General features: G+C 38.3%; 1 protein-coding gene across 4 annotated transcripts in view; it reads left to right on the forward strand.

The window, feature by feature from the left end:
- Dip2c (DIP2 acetate--CoA ligase C (putative)) overlaps positions 1 to 22,582 on the forward strand; it is a 378,666-nt gene that overhangs the window by 303,836 nt on the left and 52,248 nt on the right. For 2 of the 4 annotated variants that reach the window (XM_085699206.2, XM_085699208.2), the window contains 5 exons: positions 4,474 to 4,588; positions 6,651 to 6,852; positions 12,837 to 12,958; positions 14,359 to 14,439; positions 22,405 to 22,528. In XM_085699206.2, the coding sequence (XP_085555332.2) occupies positions 4,474 to 4,588; positions 6,651 to 6,852; positions 12,837 to 12,958; positions 14,359 to 14,439; positions 22,405 to 22,528 (644 nt within the window). The remainder of the gene's footprint in view (positions 1 to 4,473; positions 4,589 to 6,650; positions 6,853 to 12,836; positions 12,959 to 14,358; positions 14,440 to 22,404; positions 22,529 to 22,582) is intronic. The other 2 variants (XM_085699207.2, XM_085699209.2) reach the window with 1 other exon arrangement.

A 22,582-nucleotide genomic window follows, 5' to 3' on the forward strand; every position in this document is an offset into this window, starting at 1 on the left:
GTTGTTTTGTTTCCACAAGTTTGTAGGTTTTCTGTTGTTTTTGAAATCCAGCTTTAATCCATACTAGTCGGTTAGGATGCAGGAGGTTATTTTGATTTGTTGTTGTTGTTATTGTTGTTGTTGAGACTTGCTTTGTGACTGAGTATGTGATCAGTCTGGGATAATTTTTTAAATTCAATATATTCTTTGACCAGTGTATCAATTTCTTTGATCTTATCTTCTGTGCCTGAGATTATCTCTTTCATCTCCTGGGGATTCTGTTGGTGATGCTTGTTTCTGTAGTTCCTGTTTGTTTCCCTGCATTTTCCTTCTCCAGGATTCCCTCAGTTTCTATTTTTATTGCTTCTAGTTCCATTTTTCAAGTCTTGAACAGTTTTGTTTCCTTCAACTCTTTGGTTTTCCTTGACTCTCTTTTAAGGATTTATTCATTTTCTCTTTAAAAACTTCTATCATCTTCATAAAGTTGGTTTTAAGGTCATTTTCTTATGCTTCAGCTGTTTCAGAATATTCAGGGCCTACTGTTCTAGGATAGCTGGGCCCTGGCTATTGTTGGTTGTGTTTTTACACTGGTGTCTAGGCATCCAGATTTTTGGGTGATAGCAGGTGTAGGTGCTGATTTCTGAGTTTGTCTTTGCAAATGGGTGTTTCATTCCTTGGTTTCTGTTTCTTCTCTGGCCTGGATGGCCTGTGGTTGAGTAGAGGCACTTCATCCAAGTTGGGGGTTGGACTTCTCATGGTCAAGTGGCCTCTGGTTTAGCAGGGGGTTTTGGGTTTCCACCAAGTTGGGGACTGGACTTCTGATGGCCAGGGTGATCTCAGGTTGAGCAGGGTTTCAGGTTTCCACTGAGTTGGGGGCTCGGGTTCTGGCAGTGGCATGGCCTCTGTTGGAGAAGGGGTTTCTGCTGGGCCTGTGGGTAGATATATGGTAATAAGGGTAGGTTGGGCAGGTACTGAGGGAGTGAGAGGGATGTGGGGGATGCTTACCTGGAGTTGGGGTGGTGGGCATGGCCTGTGGTGGAGCAGGGGCCTTCCACCTGATTTATTTCTTATGACTTGTGCAAAATGCTTTTTTTAAAAAAAATAGAATTGAAGACTACTAGCCCAGTGGTGGCCCCTCCCATATCAGTCGCTAATTTAGAAAATGCCCTACAGGTTTATCTGCAAACTGATCTTATAGAAGCATTTTCTTTTTTTTTTAAATGATTTAACTTTATTTTATGTGCATTGGTGTGAAGGTGTCAGATCTTATGGAACTGCATTTTCAGACAGTTATGAGCTGCCATGTGGGTGCTGGGAATTGAACCCGGGTCCTCTGGAAGAGCAGTCAGTGCTTTTAACCCCTGAGCCATCTCTCCAGCCTAAAGCATTTTCTCAACTGAGTCTCCCTCTCTGATGACTCTAGCTTATGTCAAATTCACAAAAGACTAAGCCAGCACAGCTGAATGGGGCTTAAAAGTTTCAAACTTTTCTTAGATTTATTTGCCCTCAGTTTTCTTTTATATCAAATTTAAGCATTTGGAGTCAGTAACATGGCTTCTTTTTGACTTCGCCTATGCTCTCTCTATATATATCTCTTCCAGCCTGGCTATCTTCTGTTAGTCCATTGGCTGAAAGCAGCTTCTTTATTAACCAACTGCAACAAGACATATTCACAGCATATATCACCTCTGACATCACTTCCCCTTTTCTGTCTAAATAAAAATTAAGGTTTTAACTTTAACATAGCAAGATTATATTTAACAAAAGAGGTATCAAGCAAGAATTACAGTTACAACATTTCTATCTACTTTATCTTTTACCATAACTAAGGAAAATTATAATTATAACTATCTATTCTTAAACTTCATCACAGACCCCAGAAGGATATAATATTACCTAAGTTAAAAGGAAGTTCATTGTAAGTAACTTCCAAAACTCTAGAATTGACAGAGACATCTCACTGCCTGGACAGTCACCCAAGGTTCTTCTGTAATCTTGGAGGAGCATCCATCCTCAGCCTATAGGCCTATAGTATCCAACAGACTTTTCCATGAAGCAGTAAATGTCAAAGACAGTTCCATCTATATTGACAATTGTCAGACACTTTCTTCTGTGTCCTGCAAAGTTTCTGGCATACTCTTTCATGAAGCAGGATCCCCAAAGGACCTTCTCACCTTTAGGCAAGTTCAGCAGTCATTTTTCTGTGGATCCTGCATGTTTAGTCCATACACCATAACATTAAGCAGTCCAGGCAAGAGCAACCTCTTGCCCAAATGACTAAGAAACTCCATAAGGAGCCTCTTTGATGCCCATCTTCCTCTTGAAGTAATTGGTGCTACCAGAAGCAGACATGTCTCAATGCTGAGAAAAGTCTAAGTCTCAAAGCATTTTAAATGCCATATTTTGTAGGTTTTGAAAGACTTGAAGAATAACCATCAATATGAAATTTATCTCTGTGCATCTAGAAAACCTAACTAACATGACTACAAGCTTGACTATTATGGATGATTATTTATTAACCTGAATTTATTAATTATATTTTTAAATGAGCTGCACAAACACAATACCTTAATCATGAGCGGAAATATACATATAACAAAATTGACCTTAAATTTGTATCAATAAACCAAAATCCATACCAATGCAAATCTCTATATCATATTCCTGTAAATATAAATAAACATTTATAAACAATCATTGAGGAAATTTGGGCATACTTCTCTCCAAACTGCTTGCTGCTTTTTGTTGGGCAAAGTAATTTTGGGGGATGTTTATGGTGACCTTTTGTGAAGTCTTGGTCCATCAAATTGCATTACTCTGGAAGGAATCCACAGGTTCTTATCCACTGTAGAAACAAAAACCGAACCTCTTTTCCAAAGCAACAAATCCTTAGAACCAAATTTTGAAGTCAGGATACCTTTAAAATATATAAGCTGGTTTCTTTTAGCAGCCCATACAATGAAACATCTCTCTGTACTTATCTCATTCTCAGCCAAAAATTCAAAGAAAACACAATAATGAACATAATCCAGACTCTCTGTGTATATTCCATCTTTACGTGGCATTTTTTTTACCCCTTTAAGCTATGACTGACTGTACCCTGTCTCTATAAAGAATTTTAAAACTATTTACTTCTTTTTTATAACTGCCTCTATTTTTTCTCTCTCTCTCTCAAGCCTACGTACATTTATTCAACACTGTGACCCATTTAGAGGTCTTTTCTATCTGGATTTGTCTTTACTAACATGCATATGTATAATTATTTTTTGACTAGGACACTTTTAAAATGCAAAGCAGTATGACTTAGGACTAAGGCTTCTTTGCCTTTTGACTCCACCCAGTCCAAAATGGTGGAGGTCCATTCACTGCCTCTGAGACTGCTGTGTGGGAGCTACACTTACCACCTCAATGCTGTAACCAGTTTGTCCAGACTGCCATCAAATAACTTGCAGATCGCTGCCCACAAACGCCATTGAAGTGCTTGGCCTCCTGAAAGAGCCAGAGTTTGTGCTGGCAGCATGAACCAGGAAGCCGCCATTTTAAAACTGTGCATTTTTTGTTTGTTTGTTTGCAATACTGTTTGGCCAATAGCTTAAGTGTATTCTGGTTAACTCTTATATCTTAAATTAATCCATTTCTATTAATCTGTATATCACCACATGGCTATAGCTTACTGGCAAGGTTCCAGTGCATCTGTCTCCTGCTGGCGACTACATAGCTTCTTTTTGACTCTCTCTTGAGAGAGAGAGAGAGAGAGAGAGAGAGAGAGAGAGAGAGAGAGAAGGTACCTTAGGCAGAGATACGTTTTTACAGTGTGAACAAATATTCCACAAGAAGAAGCTATTTGTAAAAGGGGTGTGTGTTATAGAAGCCTTCAGTGGCTTCAATTGTTTGCTGACCATACAAAGAGGGAAGATTTGTGCAAAGAACTATTAGTTGAAAACAAACTTTCTCCTGTTAGAGAACGGACTACTTTACAGATCCAAACTCAAGAAAGATTGATACAGTTCTCCAAATACTGGACATTCCATTGATCATATGTAAATTCATTCTTCGTGATAGCCAGCCTTTAGGCAACTACACAGCTGAATTACATCCTGCTAAAAAATTACACCAAAAAAAGTCATAAGATTGTAAGTTTGTTTACTATTTTCTGTTGGGCTCTATTTGTAGTTTATTTTTGGCTGCATATTAGATACACCTGTAACCTCATCCTCAAACCTTAAAGAGATGGCAAACAGCCTCCTGGTGTTAGGTGTGCATTGTTACACTCCCACAATAACACACACACGCACACACACACACACACACACACACATGCTTTTCTCACATTAGCTCGTGTGGGAGTCTGGGACTAATCTTCATCTGTGATGGAATCCTGAGATTTGTGTAATATAATCTTGATTATGAAGTCCTTACTGCTGCAGGAGTCCTTGAGTCCTTGGAAGCAAGTCTCTCTCCTCTGCTCACCACAGGTTCCCTCTGTTTCTGCAGGATAGCTGTGTTCTCGGTGACTGTCCTTCATGATGAAAGGATAGTGATTGTGGCTGAGCAGAGACCGGATTCCACAGAGGAAGACAGTTTTCAGTGGATGAGCAGAGTACTCCAGGTAGTATGGCTGTCTCTTAAAGCTTTTCTCCTGATTTTCACATTCACTGTAGGATTTGTAGCTCAACCTTGGTCACCCATTCTTTTGACCATATGTCTATATTCTATTGCTTAAACTGTCTGATAGGAAATTCTATACAGTGTCCAGAAACAAACTGAACATATCAAGGGCAGAAGTCAGGAGCTGCAGAACTACTTCTTAGTACTTTTGTTGACGGACATTACATGTGTTGTTACAATCATGAGACTATATGCTCTTTTTTCCAAACCCTTCTTTTTAATTATTTCTGGTTTTCCAATAGCCCCATGTGGAATTACGCAACCTTTTTATTGTAGTGAGAAGATCATCTCTGAAGGCGTAAGTCACAAAAAATCCCACACCAGTTTTGAGTTATGATTAATAGAATGGTTATTTATTCAAAGGGGAAAAAACTTACAGATTACCGTCCCAGACAACAGCCCCTCTGTGCAAACAGGAAGGGAGTCTAGGAGCCAGAAGCGGAGCCAGAAGCCAGAGAGCGAGTGGAGGACAGCCACTGCTTTTTTAAAGAGAGAGAGACCACGCCCCAATAGACTAGTATCTCAGCGGCGATTGGCTGAAGGAGCGGAAGGAGCTCCCGCAGCATATCTCTTTGTTTGACTTTTGTATACCCAGAGCATTGTCCATATGATATATGCTTTTATAATATATATTGTGTATAATAGTCTGGGATTTTTATAATCTTAATTTTTTTCTAAAACAGTTTTTTTTTCATACAATATATTCTGATCATTTTCCCTCCCACAGTTCTTCCCAGATCCTCCCTAACTCCCTATGCATTCAAAACCACATCCTTTTTTACTCTCACTGGGAAACAAATGGGAACTAAACCTACACACACACACACACACACACACACACACACACACACACACACACACAGAGAGAGAGAGAGAGAGAGAGAGAGAGAGAGAGAGAGAGAACACAAAAGTGAACAGAAAAAAAAGTCCAAAGGAAAAGCATAAGAAATACATACAGACACAGAGGTACATACACTCACACACACTGAAATCCCATAAAAACACAAAATTAGAAAGCATAATATATAAACAAAAGACCTTTGTGGTTTTAAGAAATGCCCAGCAAAGCATTATGAGAAAAAAAAAATCTTCAAAAATATCATTGAGTTCATTTTGTATTGGCTATCTACTGCTGGCCAAAATGTAGTTTATATACCAAGTAAGGCTCCATTGGAGAAAATGAAGTTTTCTTTTGTAACTAATTTTTCCTTTGTGGGTATAGACAAGGTTTTTGTGCATGCATTTATTTACAAAGGCTAGTTATAGTGACTTATTCTTGTAATTCAGCATTTCAGAGACTGATGCAAGAGAATTGCCACTAGCTAAAGATCTGCCTGGGCTATAGTCTGTGTCTGTGTCTCCAAAAAAAAAAAAAAGCAAAACCAAAAACAGACAAACAACCCTCAAAATTAAGAGGCTAGGAGGATAGGAGATTGTAGTTCAGTGGGTCAAGTACTTGCTGTGCATGCATAAGGACCTGAGTTCAGTCCCCAGATGCCATGGAAAAAAGATAGGCACAGTGGTGTGTTCTTGTGATGGAAAAGCAGAAAGAGGCAGATCCTTGGGGCTCACTGTCCAGCTAGCCTAGTCTAATGGGCAAATTCTGACCCCGAAACAAATACTTTCTTCAAAAAGGTAAATAATAGTAGGCAACACTTAAAAAACAACCCCAGAGGTTGTCCTCTGGCCTCCTCACACATGTATACACAAACAAAAATTCTAAGTAATACACTATGTACTGTTTCTGTTTATAGATCCTATTTTACTTTTAAAAAATTGTTTACTTATTTTATTTCATGTGCATTGGTGTTTTGCCTGCATGTATGTCTATATGACGGTGTCAGGTTCCCTGGAATAGGAGTTACAGACAGTTGTGAGCTGCCATGTGGGTTCTGGGAATTGAACCCAGGTCCTCTGGAAGAACAGTCAGTGATCTTAACTGCTGATCCATCTTTATAGCCCCTAAAACCTATTTTAATATGACTGTCTTTCTTATTTTTCAGGCAATTGACAGTATACATCAAGTTGGAGTTTATTGCCTGGCCCTGGTACCAGCAAATACCCTTCCCAAAACTCCACTTGGTGGCATCCATTTGTCAGAAACAAAGCAGCTTTTCCTAGAGGGCTCTCTCCACCCCTGTAATGTCCTGATGTGCCCACACACCTGTGTCACAAATTTACCTAAACCACGACAGAAGCAGCCAGGTATGTCCAGTAACCCTTCATGTTGTGATATAGCCTTGAGTGGATTCTGTAGGCTGTGTCTGTCAATAGCAGGCATGGGAGGAGCTCCATTTATGAATACTGGTAATCTCTGTACTCATGTTCTCCACCTGATCTGCACTCCCAGGCAGTACGTTCTCACAAGATTTTGTTTGCACCCAGATGGATAGAGTGTAGCAGCTCTTATGAAGTAGTGCAATCACCTCACGTAGTCTCTACAGAGTATATGGGTAGAAGAGGTGTGTACCCTTCTTATTGGATATCACTTCCACTGGGATTGGTAATGTTCAGTCACCTGTTGGTAGCCCTAGAATAGACATGCACCTCTTAGGTATGGTCCTTGTGTGCAGATTCTGGGTAATTCACCCTTGCAGGTTTTATGTGGCTCATTTAGGAATGAAAGTGGTAGGCTATGTAATAACACTTTAAAACATGAGGAATTCTATTTATTTGTGACCGAGATTGTTGTCTCATTGTCTGACAAATTAGGAACACATTATCTTTTATCTGGCTTGCTTCTCATAGCTAATAAATCAGTCACATACTACTAAATCTCATATACTTGTCAGTGAATTTGTTGTCAGAATGTAGTAAATTAGGAAACAGGAACTCTCCTGTTTAGATAAAACTAAAGCTAGACGAACATGATATGGCATGTACCGTACCCTCATCGCAGTCTCTGTGTGCTAATCTGTTGGCTCTCGTGGGATCCCATGAAAAGGCTGCTCTTCACTGTACAGATGAAGAACATGAGCCACTGAGAGATCAGGTTTTACCTAACATTACATAACTACGATGTTCCCAACTCAGAATCAAAGCCCAGGTGTCATATTCTGTTTCTGGACATTACCCACCTTCTACCCCACTATTTCTTAAGCCTAGTTTGGGATCTTTTACTGCCACCTTTTAAAGAATGGTACTGTTGGGCAGAAGTCTTTAGCAAGTCATCCTAAAGGTAGATGATTTTTTATTACCTCAGCTAGTGCCTGAATACAGTACCCTTGGTAATAAATGTGCAATCTATTTCTGAAGATCTCATCCTGGGTGCTCTTCAAAGGTGACCAGGTCTTGAGGTCTGCAGACTACCAGCACATCTCCAGGACATAAGGTCTATCAATGAGGCAGGTGGGTAACCTCAAATTCAAAGATCAAGAATATAAAGCTTGGAGGAGAAAAATGATTGGCCAAGCATATAACTGGCTGAAGATTTGAATCCATGCCTTCAAATTGCAAACTCTTGTTTTTATTGTCTCTACAACTTGGAATGTTTTGTGTGGTAGGCAATGTGGAATTTATGCAGCTGAATCGTGTGACCTTATCTTTAAGTATACCAAAGAGCATAGGAAGTGGGTTGGGTTTTTTTTTCGGTTTATTTATTGGGCTATTGAGATACATTGGACTAACTTTTCTTGTTGCTATGTAATTTCATTGCTTTTTCCCTCTCTTCTCTCTCTTGCTCCCCACTTCTATCCTATCTCTTTCTTAGACAGAGTCTTGGTATGTAGCCAAGTCTGACCTTAAATTTAGAATTTTTCTGTCTCTGTCTCCCAAGTGCCAGGATTACAGATGTGCATCCTCATACCTGAATTTTTTATCTCTATTTTTCCTTAGGTTCTAGATATCCTCTATTCCTTTTCTCCTTGAATATATGTTTATTTTCTCATTGTCCTTGCTCTATATAATTTCTATAGTAAATGTAGAGTTGTAGCTGACAAAATTATCCACTTCTTTAAATTGTATACATATAAGCAATGCTTTAATAGGCAATCCTCAAGAAAATAGGGCACACTGGGAAACAGCCTCTATTATCCCATACTGTCTAAAACCATAAAAGTATTATTGGAAATGATGTAGTGCTTGCTCTTTGTAGGCAAGTTGGTATCTATAGTACTAAAGTTTCATGCTTCTGTCAGTACTCACCAACAAGTCTTCAGTATCAAATTTAAGGTAATTAGACCATCTTTTCTATCATTTGATAGCTTTAGTAGTAGAAAGTCTGGCCCTAGTGATGTTATTAGCAGTAGTTTCGACAGCAAAGCCTGCCAGTTCAGTACCTCGTGAAGCCTCAGGATAGTTATTTTTTATATAGAGAATCATTTACAAGTAAATGACATAATTTCATAATGACTGCTCTCACCTTTTCAATTTTAAGAAGTTGGGAAAAATCAGCCCCTAGGAAAAGACCTCGGCCTGAGGCTGGAGCCAAAGTCAGGACACCCAATGAAAGATGCTTTCAATAGGAATAGAGGAAAGTGGTTGTTTTAATTAATATTTTACTACTGCACCTACTCAATAAAGCTGTATGTGATCATTAACTCACATATATGTGAGAAATTATATATGTGCACATTTTTCTTTTCTTCTTCTTTCATTCTGTAAATATAACTCAGGGCTTTACAAATACTAAGCAGTGTCTTGTGTCTTTTCATTTTTCCTTTTCTTTTTTTACCCTCTTTCTATCCTCCCTTACTCCCCATCCTTTCAACAAATACTGAATAGCATCTAAACTGAGGCACTATGACTCACTTGTATATGACTCTGTAGATTTGCTGATGATGGCCTTAGAAGATATTGCCTTGAGACCTCGTTTTCTCTAAAAAATGATGAGGAAATTAAAGTAGATGATTCCAAAGGACCCTTTTGAAGAAATATTTCAAATTATACTGAACTGGTATGCTATTGGCAACCAAAACAAGCATTGACTGTAACCAAAGTTAAAGATTTTGCTATGAGCTGCAAATGGAACCCTTAAAATACAGATTCATAGACAACAAAATTGGGTTTTTTTTCCTGTGGGCAGGTTATTTATTTGGTTAATAAACGTGTGTAATGTTATTAAAAACCTGAGAACAGAAGTGTTGAAAGACCTTAAGTCATTGTAGAAACTGGCAACAATTCTACAATAGTTAGCAGAGTGAACACAAGTCCACAGCTGCAACTTGCCTCAGGATGTTTCATCAGAATAGCCAAAGAACACTGAGGAAACCCATGCAGAGGATCCAGCACAAGAAGGGAAAGACATTGCTTCTCTTTCCGAATTTGTTTTTTGCCAATGTCTCAGATAAGAGATTTACAATGTCTTTGTGTCAACTGGTCAAGCATTGTTGGTCAGAATTCAAGAACACTGGTGATATTTCTGCTAGCCTGCAAATACACAATCTAAATGGAAACATAAGAAAGTACTCATGAATCTCAAGTACACACTTTTTGGGGTGTATCACAATGTGATACTTTCAGACTATAAGACAGCAATTCACCATAAGAACTTTTCATGTATACCCACCTCACTTCAACATGGAGAACTATCATGACCTCCCGCTAATAGATTTTATAAAAATGCAGCAACAAAAGTTGAAGTCTCTAAGTACCATTTGGGAAACCAAGTGCATAATTGTATGTGAGGAGAAAGTGGCATAAGGTCCCAGACTCCACCTTGGGAGAATGCAAGCCAAGGCAAGTCTCAGTGAGGAAAGAGTTCACAGATATCAAAGGGACCCAAAGTAAAGCATCATGGAGACCCTACAGCTCCTCATAATACTATTCACTTTCCTAGCTTGAATTTTCAAATTCATGATAGAGTCACCTTTAAACTAGATAAGCAAGGTTTCAAGTTACTTTTAGAGAGAACATCTTACCAGTTCTCAGTCACCAAGGAGAGAACATTAAGATCCATCATTAACAAATAGGTAAGGTCGAAAACAAATGGCTTATGAGTGAGGATTCAACTCCAAGAGAGATTAATGTTCTTCCATAAAGCAGTTCACGAATGAACTTTTCCATTACCATCATTCCATTCATCCAGCAAACAGAACATTTCCATTCCAGATTTGAGTTTTGTTTTGTTAAATATGAAAAAAGATTTCCCCTTTATAGTGCTTCAGTAAGAACCAAGAAAAGAAATTTAGTCTGCCTACAGTTACCATATGGGAAAACAGGTAAATGCTTAAGTTGAGTATTTGAGACAATCTAATCTCATACCAATGGCATTAGCAGTTCGAACCCTCAAAGTCCATCACAGACTCATCTCCTCTCAATTTCAATCTACCTTAATGCACCCCACCTTCTCCCCAGCAGCTATGACAAACTGAGTATTTTCTGGCAAACTAAATTCAGCATGGACCACTGCATATCTGTAGAGAAGGTTGAGTGGCCCTGTACTCAACTTGGACAGTCAGCTAAAGGATAAGCTAAAGGTACTGGTGTGCCTTGTGATCTAAGTCAGCATTCCTAAAGGTTTTCAAGGGGAAAGCAGAAAAATGGTCATTGTGGTTGTCATGGTAACTGGCCCATCCTATGCTTTGTTCTTTGCCACTATATCCATTGACATAAATCTCATCATTTTATATTATATGTCCTGTAATCTCCTGGGTGAGCAGCAAGACACTCTCAGCTCTTTATGTAAAATAAATAATGCATGTATCTTGACTGATAAAAAGAACTTAACCACCATGCATTTAAGTAGCAATTTGACTTTTCAGTCGCCACCTTAAATTTCACCAAACCAGAAATAAAATGCAAATTGATTATACCACCTTTGTTACTTTATGCTGCATTTTGTTGTTGTTGTTGTTTGTCTGTAGTGTGCTTTGTATGCACATTCACATGTGTGGGTACACTTGTATGTGTATGTATGTGAAAGCTCAAGGTTTGATGTAACATGTCTTCAATCATTCTCTATATGCTGAGACAGTGGCTCTTGCTGAATCCAGAGCTTGTTGATTCAGCTAATGTGTCCAGCCAACTTGTTCAATGCTGTCTCTGCCCCTTTATCTGCTTCATGTGCACTGAAATTACAGGTAGGCCTCCATACCCACCTAGTTTTTTATGAGTTCTGGGGATTTGAACTCCACTCATCACACTTGCAGAGCAAGCCCTTTACCCACCAATCCCTCTTCTCAGTCTTTATACTGTAATTCTTCTTTAAATATCTTTTTTCTCTTCTCCTCAATACCTCCCCCATTTCAATCACACACGGCAGATGGGGGATCTAGAATGTCTAACCTTTCCCTTTAAGTATGTATTCCTTGGTTTGTATGTACACATTTAATGAAAAATTTGAGTAATTAGCATGTTAGGGTTTCTAACAGTCAAAAATTTTAATATCTGCAGTTAAGAAATGGCTCAGTGAATAAAATACTAGATGCCAGTCCTGAACCTGATTTCAATTTCAGAACCCACATGATGAAAGGAGAGAACTGACTATAGCAAGTTGTCCTCTAACCTCTACACACATACCATGGCATGAGTGTGTGCACATGCACAAGTTAATAAATGTAATAAAAAAATTTGCGAAAAATATTTTTAAAAGAAATTTCCTTTTTTATAATTGAAAAAGTGAAACTATCAGAAACATGTCTGATGTTTCTCTTTCAAACTACTGTCCTAAACTAAGAATGTTCATTGAGTTTGTATCAGTGGAGTGAAAAAAAAAAGCTTTCATTTTATAGTGGCTTCTGGGGTTCACTCTTCTACATCTCATTGTAGGCCTGATGGAAAATTGTAAACCTCATTGTAAAATCTATAAATAAGTGATTCTCTATCATATCCCTTCACTTATCCCAGGAGGTAAATGTGTCAACCCTCTCTAAATCAGAAAACAAGAAGAGGTATAATACGGAAGTCTTTCCTGATTTTATATCCTGTATTTATCTTCTGTACCATTTTTACACTCACATCTGAATGTATATCATCACCTGTTGGCTTAATGCTATACAGTAGAAGCATCAGTCACAGAGGGCTAACAGGTTCTCTATGTTGAAAACATTATTCCTGTGTAACCTCATTCAGGTTTGTTCATTTTGACCATCACAGACACATCAATGATTTCTTTGCTATCTTATAATAAGAGTGATTTGAAGCTGTGTCTTCCAAAGTGTTTTCCCAAGGTTCATTCTTCATTAATTGACTAAGAGTCCTGTTAAAAAGAATTTCACTTATGTCTTTAAGGTTATTCTCTTTTTCCCCAGAAATTGGCCCCGCCTCTGTGATGGTGGGAAACCTGGTGTCTGGAAAGAGGATTGCTCAGGCTAGCGGCAGAGACCTGGGTCAGATAGAGGACAATGACCAGGCCCGGAAGGTGAGAACCGAGGTCAGAGCTCACATTATTCCCTTGACTCTAGAGCTGTGTTAACTATTTGTAGAATCACAGAGTGATTGTCCCAAGTCCTCACAATGTCAGTGCCATATCTATTACTGATTTCACATCTTTGATGATGCTAACCCACTTCACAGTGGAGATTAATAGTTTTGTAGGAGAGAATGTTACGGGGGTACATGAGGCTTTAGGAAATTTCATCATGGCACAGAAATGAAGAAGTGATATCATTAACATGGGCAGGATTGAGGCAAATGTTAGGAAACCTTTGATCTTCACTTGTTTCTAAGTATCCCCCCACCAGCCCTGATGTGAAACCCACACTGCTTTCACAGTGGCCTTGGTGCACAGTTTTTGTCTTTTGAGGTTTAACAGTTAATCTTCTTAATGCATCTTAAAGAACAAATATCTAGCACCTCCCCACTCACACAGCAAAGCACATAACTTGCCTATGTGTTTCTGGGTCCTATTGTAACACTTCATTTCTGACAATGCTTAGGACTCTCTGATTCTCACAGCCCAAGGTAGACCCATTTAGTATGGCCTATTATGAATGTGACAAAATTATTGAAATACTGCCAGTGTAATAACATACAGCAATTTGTTCATTAAAAAGAACTTGAGGGGCTGAAGAGATGGCTCAGCCGTTAAGAGCATTGCCTGCTCTACCAAAGGTCCTGAGTTCAACCACATGGTGGCTCACAACCATCTGTAATGAGGTCTGGTGCCCTCTTCTGGCCTGCAGGCATACACGCAGACAGAATATTATATACATAATAAATTTAAAAAATTTAAAAAAAGAACTTGACTATCATACTGTCCTCATGTAGTACATTTCTATTAATTGAAGGTGTTAGGGTGTTATATGGAAATTTTCTATATCTTCATGTGAAATGAGCTGTCTTTTTTATTTCAGGCTAAATCAATAAGATGCATTTAGTAATCTATGTAATTTGCATTGCAATTTAATAACACCAGAGAATTGGCATTCTATAATCACATATTTAATAGAAATTTTTTAAGTAAGCTAGATTATATATTCCTTCCCTAAACATCACAGAAATCAACATTGCATCTTCTGGCTGATCTTATCTATAAGGAGATAGCTCTCCTCTTCCTTGTGCTGACTTGTAGAAAACTTGCCTAACCAAGGGTACAATAGCAGTCCTTGATGTGGTCAGTCTGAGTCAGTTGCATTGAATTCTAAATAACTGCAGGGGAAAAGCCAAGTATTTGCTCATTCTGTTATTGATATATTTGCTTGACTTTTTCTTAAATGTGACTGTGTCCTTATGCCTTTGTGTAGGAAAGAATATACTCATTTTTACTTAAATATTCATATTGCCTAACCCAGACTCCAGTGGCATGACTCTAACATCCTTGTGTCTTTCCAGTTCCTGTTCCTGTCAGAGGTCTTACAGTGGAGAGCGCAGACCACCCCAGACCACCTGCTATACACATTGCTCAATTGTCGGGTAGGCTCCAGAGCTCCAGAACTCATATTTCCTAACTGCTTACTTTAATAGTCTGAACTTTTTTCTGGAAGGTCACCTTCTTTATGTACTCTCAAAGACTTCTTTTTTCCTGTTTCTATGGTAAAATACAAAAGCGATATGTGGGGGAAAGGATTTATTTCTGCTCAAAGGTTACAGTTCACCATTATGAAGAAAGACAGCATCTGGAGCTTTAGAAAGCAAACCACACTGCATCAGCAGTCAAGAAGCAGAGAGCAAAGCAAAACTGCACACTTCTCAGTGCTTTCACTTCCTTCTCAGTATTTCTTGCCCAAAACTGAGAGGTTAATGTTATCTACAGTAGGGAACTAATACAGTCACAAGAAAGTTATATTCTTTTTTATTTTATTTTTTATTGATTTTTATTGAGCTCTACATTTTTTTTCTGCTCCCCTCCCTGCCTCCTCTCCTCTTCAACCCTTTCCCAAGGTCCCCATGCTCCCAATTTACTGAAAAGATCTTGTCTTTTTCTACTTCTCATATAGATTAGATCTATGTATGTCTCTCTTAGGGTCCTTATTGTTGTCTAGGTTCTCTGGGATTGTGATTTGTGGGCTGGTTTTCTTTGCTTTATGTTTAAAAATCATGTATGAGTGAGTACATGTGATAATTGTCTTTCTGGGTCTGGGTTACCTCACTCAAAATGATGTTTTCTAGCTCCATCCATTTTCTTGCAAAATTCAAGATGTCGTTAATTTTTTTCTGTTGTATATTACTCCATTGTGTAAATGTACCACACTTTCCTTATCCATTCTTCAGTTGAGGGGCATTTAGGTTGTTTCCAGGTTCTGGCTATGACAAACAATGCTGCTGTGAACATAGTTGAGCATATGTCCTTGTGGCATGGTTGAGCATCCTTTGGATATATACCCAAAAGTTGTGTTACTGGGTATTGAGGAAGGTTGTTTCCTAATTTCCTGAGAAATTGCCATACTGACATCCAAAGGGGATGTACCAGGTTGCATTCCCACCAGCAATATACACAGTCAACAACATAAAACGATACATACATACAGAGTGGGAAAAGATCTTCACTAACCTTACATCAGGCAGAGGTCTGATCTCCAAAATATACAAAGAATTCAAGAAATTGATCATCAAAAGAACAAATAATTCAATAAAAAAAAATGAAGTATGGTCCTAAACAGAGAACTCTCAACAGAGGAATCTAAATGGCTGAAAGACACTTAAGGAAATGTTCAACATCCTTAGTCATCAGAAAAATACAAATCCAAACAACTCTGAGATTCCATTTTACACCTATAAGAATGGCCAAGATCAAAATCACTGATAACAACTTGTGCTGGAGAGGTTTCAGAGTAAAAGAAAGAGTTATATTCTTAATCTTATTACAAACCAACTTATTTACACATAAATATGTGTTTGTTGCAGGCTCCTAAGGAATGAAAACCATTTCTACTTAATAAAGTTTCTGTTTAAATTTCACATTAGGAAATCAAATTCTTCCTCCGTAATACTTAGAAATCTGAAGTATTTCCTTAAACATAGAAGGAAATACTAAAAGTAAAATTTTCATGTAAAGATCTAGTTTTGTTTTTATTGTTGTTGTTGTTTAGCTTTTATCTATAGCATAGATAAAACTATGCTGTAGCTTAATAAACAGACCATAATGTAGGACTTCTTGGTGGGTACAAGTACCTGCAAGTAGTATAGCTGAAGCTGTTTAGGATTACTAATTATCAAAATTTTGAGTTTTCAAAGGTTTGGTTTCTAGTTATCAGGGTGTCTGTGTGTGATTTGAGTTCCTCTGAATATATATATATTTGACCGTCCCTCACCTTACTCTCTCATAAATGTCCTTCTCAGCTTGAAATTGCCCTCTGTGGCATTGGCCATGGTGGTTCATCATATACTACATCTGCTTAAGTCTTCATCCAGAGGGAGTCTTTGTATTGTCCCCCTGTTCTCTGAATGTTTAATAGCATGCTTCTCTGAGGGGCACCCTGTGTTCACAGCCCATGGGCCTCCTCCTACAAATGGCCACGTGACCATTTGGTCATAGAGTCTGAACTTTGAGAATTTGTTGACAACATACCCATGCATCCAAAATGACTCCCGCCTTACCCCCTTCTTTATTTCAGTTTCATTACATTTTTATTTGTCTTTCTGTGTACTTGCATGAGTACACTGTGAAACAGCATGCTTTTGGAGGTCAGAGGATAATTTGTGGGAATCAGTTCTTTCTTTTTCCATCATTTGGGTCTTGGATATCAAACTCTTTTTTTTTTTTAAGGCTGATAAGCATGTACCTTTGCCTGCTGAGCCATCCCTGGTCCAAGACTGCCATTTTTTAAATCTTTTTTAATGAATTTATCTTCAGTCTATAGAAATAGGCATGACTCCCCTTACTTCCACAACTGTCCGTTTTCATCTTCCTTCACATCTGTGATCCTTTCATTTCCCTTTAATCTTCTCTCTTCCTAGATTCTCCTGGCTCTCTTCATAGTGTTTTTCCTGTAAGCTCCTCTTGGCCATAGCTTTTTTCATGGCTCTTCTTCTTCCAATATTGCCTCCCAAGTTTTGTCTAGCATGTATGGCCTTAGCTGTAACTCTCCTCCTTTTCCTTGAGCATAGTGCCTTCTAACATTTTTTAATTAGAACATTCTCCTTTTTTTAATTTCCCTAACATTGCCAAAGTGATTGTATCCTGAGCAATCTGTCAGCATTTAGAGAGCAAGTCAGACTTCAATCATTTTAAAATCCCCCCTTTAACATTGCCTAATACTTTGCTTCCATTTTTGTAAGATGGATAAATACCTGTGTTCAAACTTTGTGAAATTCTAAGCTCATGAGGAAGTAGAACCTTGTAGATGTGAATATTCAAACTTGATGGCAGTGTGTTCATGGACAAATAGTGAAAGCAGCATTGTTCTGCTTGTATCTATGAAGAAGATACTTCAGACACTACCTTGGGTTGATGTCAGAGTACCAGGCTTGACATCCGATCTGTGTGACCTTGTGAACATTATCCAGGCTCTCAAGCCCTGTGAATTTAGTCATTTACTATAGGAAAACATCGAATCTATAATAAAGTGTTTACTGGAAACTAACTCACATACTTTAAAGTCATTTCAACAAAAATAACAGAAAATCAGATACATAAAATTAGTTCTAGAGGTCAAAGCCATGAATAAATTTACTTTAGCTTAGTATGCAAAAAGTATGGTCCAAGGGTGCCTTCTCCTCTTATACGACCCATTCCTAACTCTCCTGTGACCTATGTGGAGTTTCATTCTGAGATGTCTGAAGGGTCACAGTGTCTTCAGAAAGATTCAGAGTCAAGCACCTGCATCCTCTCTCTGCACCTGGAGCAACTGAAAAGTGTTCAACTTGGAACAACTTAAAAGTGCTCAACCTGGGACATAGCAACAATATTTCATGCTCACTATAGTACATTTTACACTTAAATCACTGTCTTGTTCAGTCCAGCAGAAAGACATCATAGGCTACATGTGTAGTCATGTTTTCTAAATGCAGCATTAGAAAGAGTACAAAGTAACATTAGAATTCATTTTCATATTGAATTTCTTGTGACATGCATGTCTGGGGGACCATCATGTTTCATATGTCACCTACAACCTTTCCAGTGCTTTCTACAATTAATAATACAATCTTTCTTGGATTATGGGTATTTTAACATGATTGAAACACATAACTTCAGAGTTTGGAGGACGTTTCTCATTGTTACCTTCAGTATCCATTCATGTGCTTGCATCCATGGCAACTGTAGTAATTAGGTATGAGGTATGCAAGATTGAAAGTTGGAATACTTTCCCTCTCAAGCATACAGAATATCCATTTTTGTTATTACTAAGAAATCTAGCCAACTCATTTAATTATTTCATATTGTTTCCTTATTTTGGAGTATATTCTTTATAATTTCAAAGCATAAGTTTTGTTTGGCTTTTTGTTTATTCCTTAACTGTTTTAGTTGTTAAAATAAAACTTTAAAACAGTGTCAAGTTCACAGTCAGTGAAAATAAAGTTTCTTGTGTTTAGAATGGAAGCTGACCCCTGGTTGTCTCTGCACTATCATCCTACTAATGAAAACTCACCCACGGTTATATTAGAAGACAGTTCTAACTTGATGAAATAACTTTACCTAGAAATCTGTTTTTCCCAGTGATTTCAGAATAGGAATATTTTTTCCCTTGAATATTGGTGAGGATATCGGGAAATAATGAAAGTTACCTGAGGCTAAATGACTTCATGGAAACACTCACTTGGAATTTGTTTTCTTAACAAGTAGTGTGTGGAAAAACAAAACATGTCACTGAAAACTGGTAGTATTTCTGTTGCTTTAAAAGATTGTATTTAAATCTTCCAACTGAATAGAGGCTGGAGAGATAGCTCAGTCAGTGGAGTGCTTACTTTGTGAGCATGAGGACATGAATTCAATTCCTGAGATATACAAGGGAAAAGAGATAAAGTGCTTATAATCTCAGCCCTAGGAAAGTAGAGACAGGTGGATCCCAGTGTTCAAGGACACTGAGAGACCTCTTCTCAAAAAAAGTGGGGGCAGACAGCCCCTTCTAGATGAACTACACCTTAGGTTGCCCTCTTACTTCCATGTGCATGTGCACAAACATGCATCCTCACATACATGAACACAAACACACAAAACTATTAAAGAGCAAGTGATAATTTATTTGTGTCACATTGTATGCCCATTATATAGTGGAGTCATGTCACACTTAACAAGGGAAAGAGGAAAAGCAAGAAAAGGAATAATGCCTCATATCATTATTTTGACATTCAATCTGCCAGCCTGCTGTGAGTTACTCTTCAGATATGGGGAAGAGAAATCTCAACACACATCACATTTCTAGTGACCCCAGTGAGGGATTCCAATGTTTAGGTGAAGATTGTTTGTTCAACATGGTTCTTTCCAAGCAAGAGAGTTATTCATTTCATGGTCACCTCATCACAGAAGCCCAGCAAAAACATGATGCCAGACTTATCATAGTCTAAGTCTTTCCAACATAGCAAGTTCTAAAGGGACTTGAGGGTAATACTGATGAATTTCAAGTCTCTATACATGCTGGCTCCATAATTCCCATAAAGTATATTTCTCTCCTGAGTCATTATCACAGAGTATGATGGGTTAATTTTTTTATTAGCCCCATAAAATGTTAAAGAATATTTTGGAAATTATTTCATAACTTTAAAAGACAGCATGTAAATTAAATATCACATTTTGTTAAAAGGCTGTAGGTAAGAATTTTCAGGAACTAAAATTAAAGTGAATTTTTTAAGAAATTCTTGACTGCTGGTTGTGAGTCCTCCAAGCTTCTCAAATCTCAGAACCAAAGAAAGGGAGGGGAATCATCTTTATCTTCTAACAAGGTATTGATTGCATTGTATTGCAAGGTAATGGTTGCATTGCCTACTTTTGTTATAATAAAATCTCTGAGGCATATCACTTCATTTTTAAAAGCTTATATTGGCTTACAGTTCTGGGAATGTAAATTTAAGAGATCACATCTTGTGATGACTTTCTTGCTGACAGAATCCTGAGGCAATACAGAGTTTCATGTGACAGGGGAAGAGTAGAACTGTGAATGTCTGTGTGCTGGTCTCTTCCCTTCTCAGTAACCCACCACGACTCAACCATGGAGGTTCCATTCTAAAGACATCATGTAATAATCCTGCTTTCTGTCCCCAAAGCTTTACCTCTAAACACTGTGGTCTTAATAAGTTTTTAACATTCTAATATTTCACAGTTGGGATTAAATTTTAACCCATGGTGCTTTGGAGAAAATTCAGACCCCATCCAAACTATAATAGGGATCCTCTTTAACTCTTCTGATAGTGGAAGAAAATTTATTAAAGAATTGTAGTTTTCTTAGGTAGAGATAGGCATACCATAGCAATAGGATGGTGAGGGACTCCCCCAAAACTGGTAGATGTTCTTAATAGGGACGGAGAGATATACTAATTCTGCAAACTCTCCTCTGAGACATATTGCTCGTATGCCATGAGGCTCATACCCTGTGTATGACCATGGGTATGCTGTGTTTCCTTATAAAGAGACTGTCATACTCCAATGTCAAGAGTGATGAGGAACCTTACCATCAGCCGTGCTATTTATTTTTTCCCCATAGCCACTTTCCCCAAGCTCAATGGGCCTTAAGTCCAGTTAGATGTGTGTTTTAATTCATGCTGACAGACATGTCCATGAGTAAATGCTCAGAGGAATGCTTAATCTTGAAGGCACCAAATTATAAGTTTTTGTATTTCTTAGACTCACGCCATCTCATATGCTTACCCCTACTCCTACTCAGCATTTTTGCTGCATTCTGTTTTCTTCCTCACTAGTCTACTTTACATGCCACTTTCTGTTTTTTCATTTTAATCTTCTTATGATGCAAAGAAAAGTGTATGGGAGGAGAAGGATCAATTTAGAGACTTGCAAGCCAAGCATCTCTTCTATTTAAAACACTAGTCATAGCATCAGTGATGTCTAAAGACTGATTTGGCTGTTTCCTGGATGACTCCACCCTGCCCTGCCTTTCTTTGTGTTGGTCATCAGAGACAACTTGGCCTCATAGGACTTACTATGCATGTTTTTGCTAAATATGGGGTACTGGTGTATGCCTCATAAAATATTCTTCTGCACTTCCATTCACATATGTGTTTGTGGCTTGGGACATTGTATACTGGAATTCAGGGTGGTTTTCCAGACATTGCTCCCTAACAGTCCAGAGTCCATGCAGCTGTTTTTCACATAGTAGGTAACTCTTCCTATCAGCTCCTTTAGGATTGCACTCTCACACATATCTTTCTTTTTTGGTGTTTCAGTACCTACTCTTGAAGCTCACTGTACTTCCCTATGAGTCCCACAGGCTCTGGCATCCTTCTTTCAAGCTATTTGCTTTAATATGATACACTTATGATATTACAGTTGTTCACAATCACTTTTCACTTTCAGTTTCCCTAGTCTTCCTCACCCCATAAACTACCAGTCAGAATTGTCTACTGCTTTAAAAAGGCCTGTTTGAAAGTAGCTGTAGACAGTGGTCTTTACACTTGTGATTGATGCAAATGAACTATACATTCATATGGTATCGGGAATTTTTTTTTAAGCTAGTTGAATGTAGTTTGTGGACGAGGGTTTACATGCCCCCCTCCACATACTTGTTTCTTTTGAGACAGGTTACTATGAGCAGTACAGGATATCCTCAAAGTTGCAAAAATAGCCTAGGCTGGCCTCTAACTCTTGATTCTCCTGCCTCAGCTTCCCTAATGCTGGGACTGTAGGCATATACCTGCATGTCTAGCCATAATACTTTATTCATTCTTTTCTTCACAATGTAAATAATAAGTGGCATACCTTTTGGTATTTCTCAGTTCCTATCCTGCACTAATCTTTCCTGGTAATCCTTTTTCAAGGTACTTTTAGCCTGGAGATATTTTCTTTTTGTTTTTACTTACTTAAAAAAATCTACATGAAAATGTACTTGAGGGCTGGAGAGATAGCTCAGCAGTTAAGAGCATTGCCTGTTCTCCCAATGCCTGCTCTCCCAAAAGTCCTGAGTTCCATTCCCAGAAGCCACATGGTGGCTCACAGTTGTCTGTAATGAGATTTGGGCCTCCTTCTGGTCTGCAAGCATACACACAGGCAGAATACTGTATATAAAATAAATACATCTTTAGAAAAGGAAAATGTACTTGAACTGCCTAGAGAACTACTGACAGTTGTTGATTTTTAAGGAGGGAGAGTTACCTTTCTTTTGATATAGTGGGAGAAAATGATGAAAACATTCTAAATATGACCATTATAATTATGGTTCAAAACTATGACCATATCAAAACCCATTGACCTGAGATTTTGTGGCAAATGGATTATATGGTGTATGCTACTATGGTGAGATATCCCTAACAATCTCTTCTTACAATGCTCAGGGAACAATAGCAAACTCCTTGACGTGTGTTCAGCTTCACAAGCGCGCAGAGAAGATAGCGGTGATGCTGATGGAAAGGGGCCATCTGCAGGATGGAGACCACGTGGCATTAGTCTACCCTCCAGGTAAAGCAGTAGGATCAGACATGACCTACTGATGGGAAGAGCCACTTTGTTGCC

Source organism: Myodes glareolus, chromosome 14, assembly GCF_982192425.1.
Source record: "Myodes glareolus chromosome 14, mMyoGla1.1, whole genome shotgun sequence".
Taxonomy (NCBI): Eukaryota; Metazoa; Chordata; class Mammalia; order Rodentia; family Cricetidae; genus Myodes; species Myodes glareolus.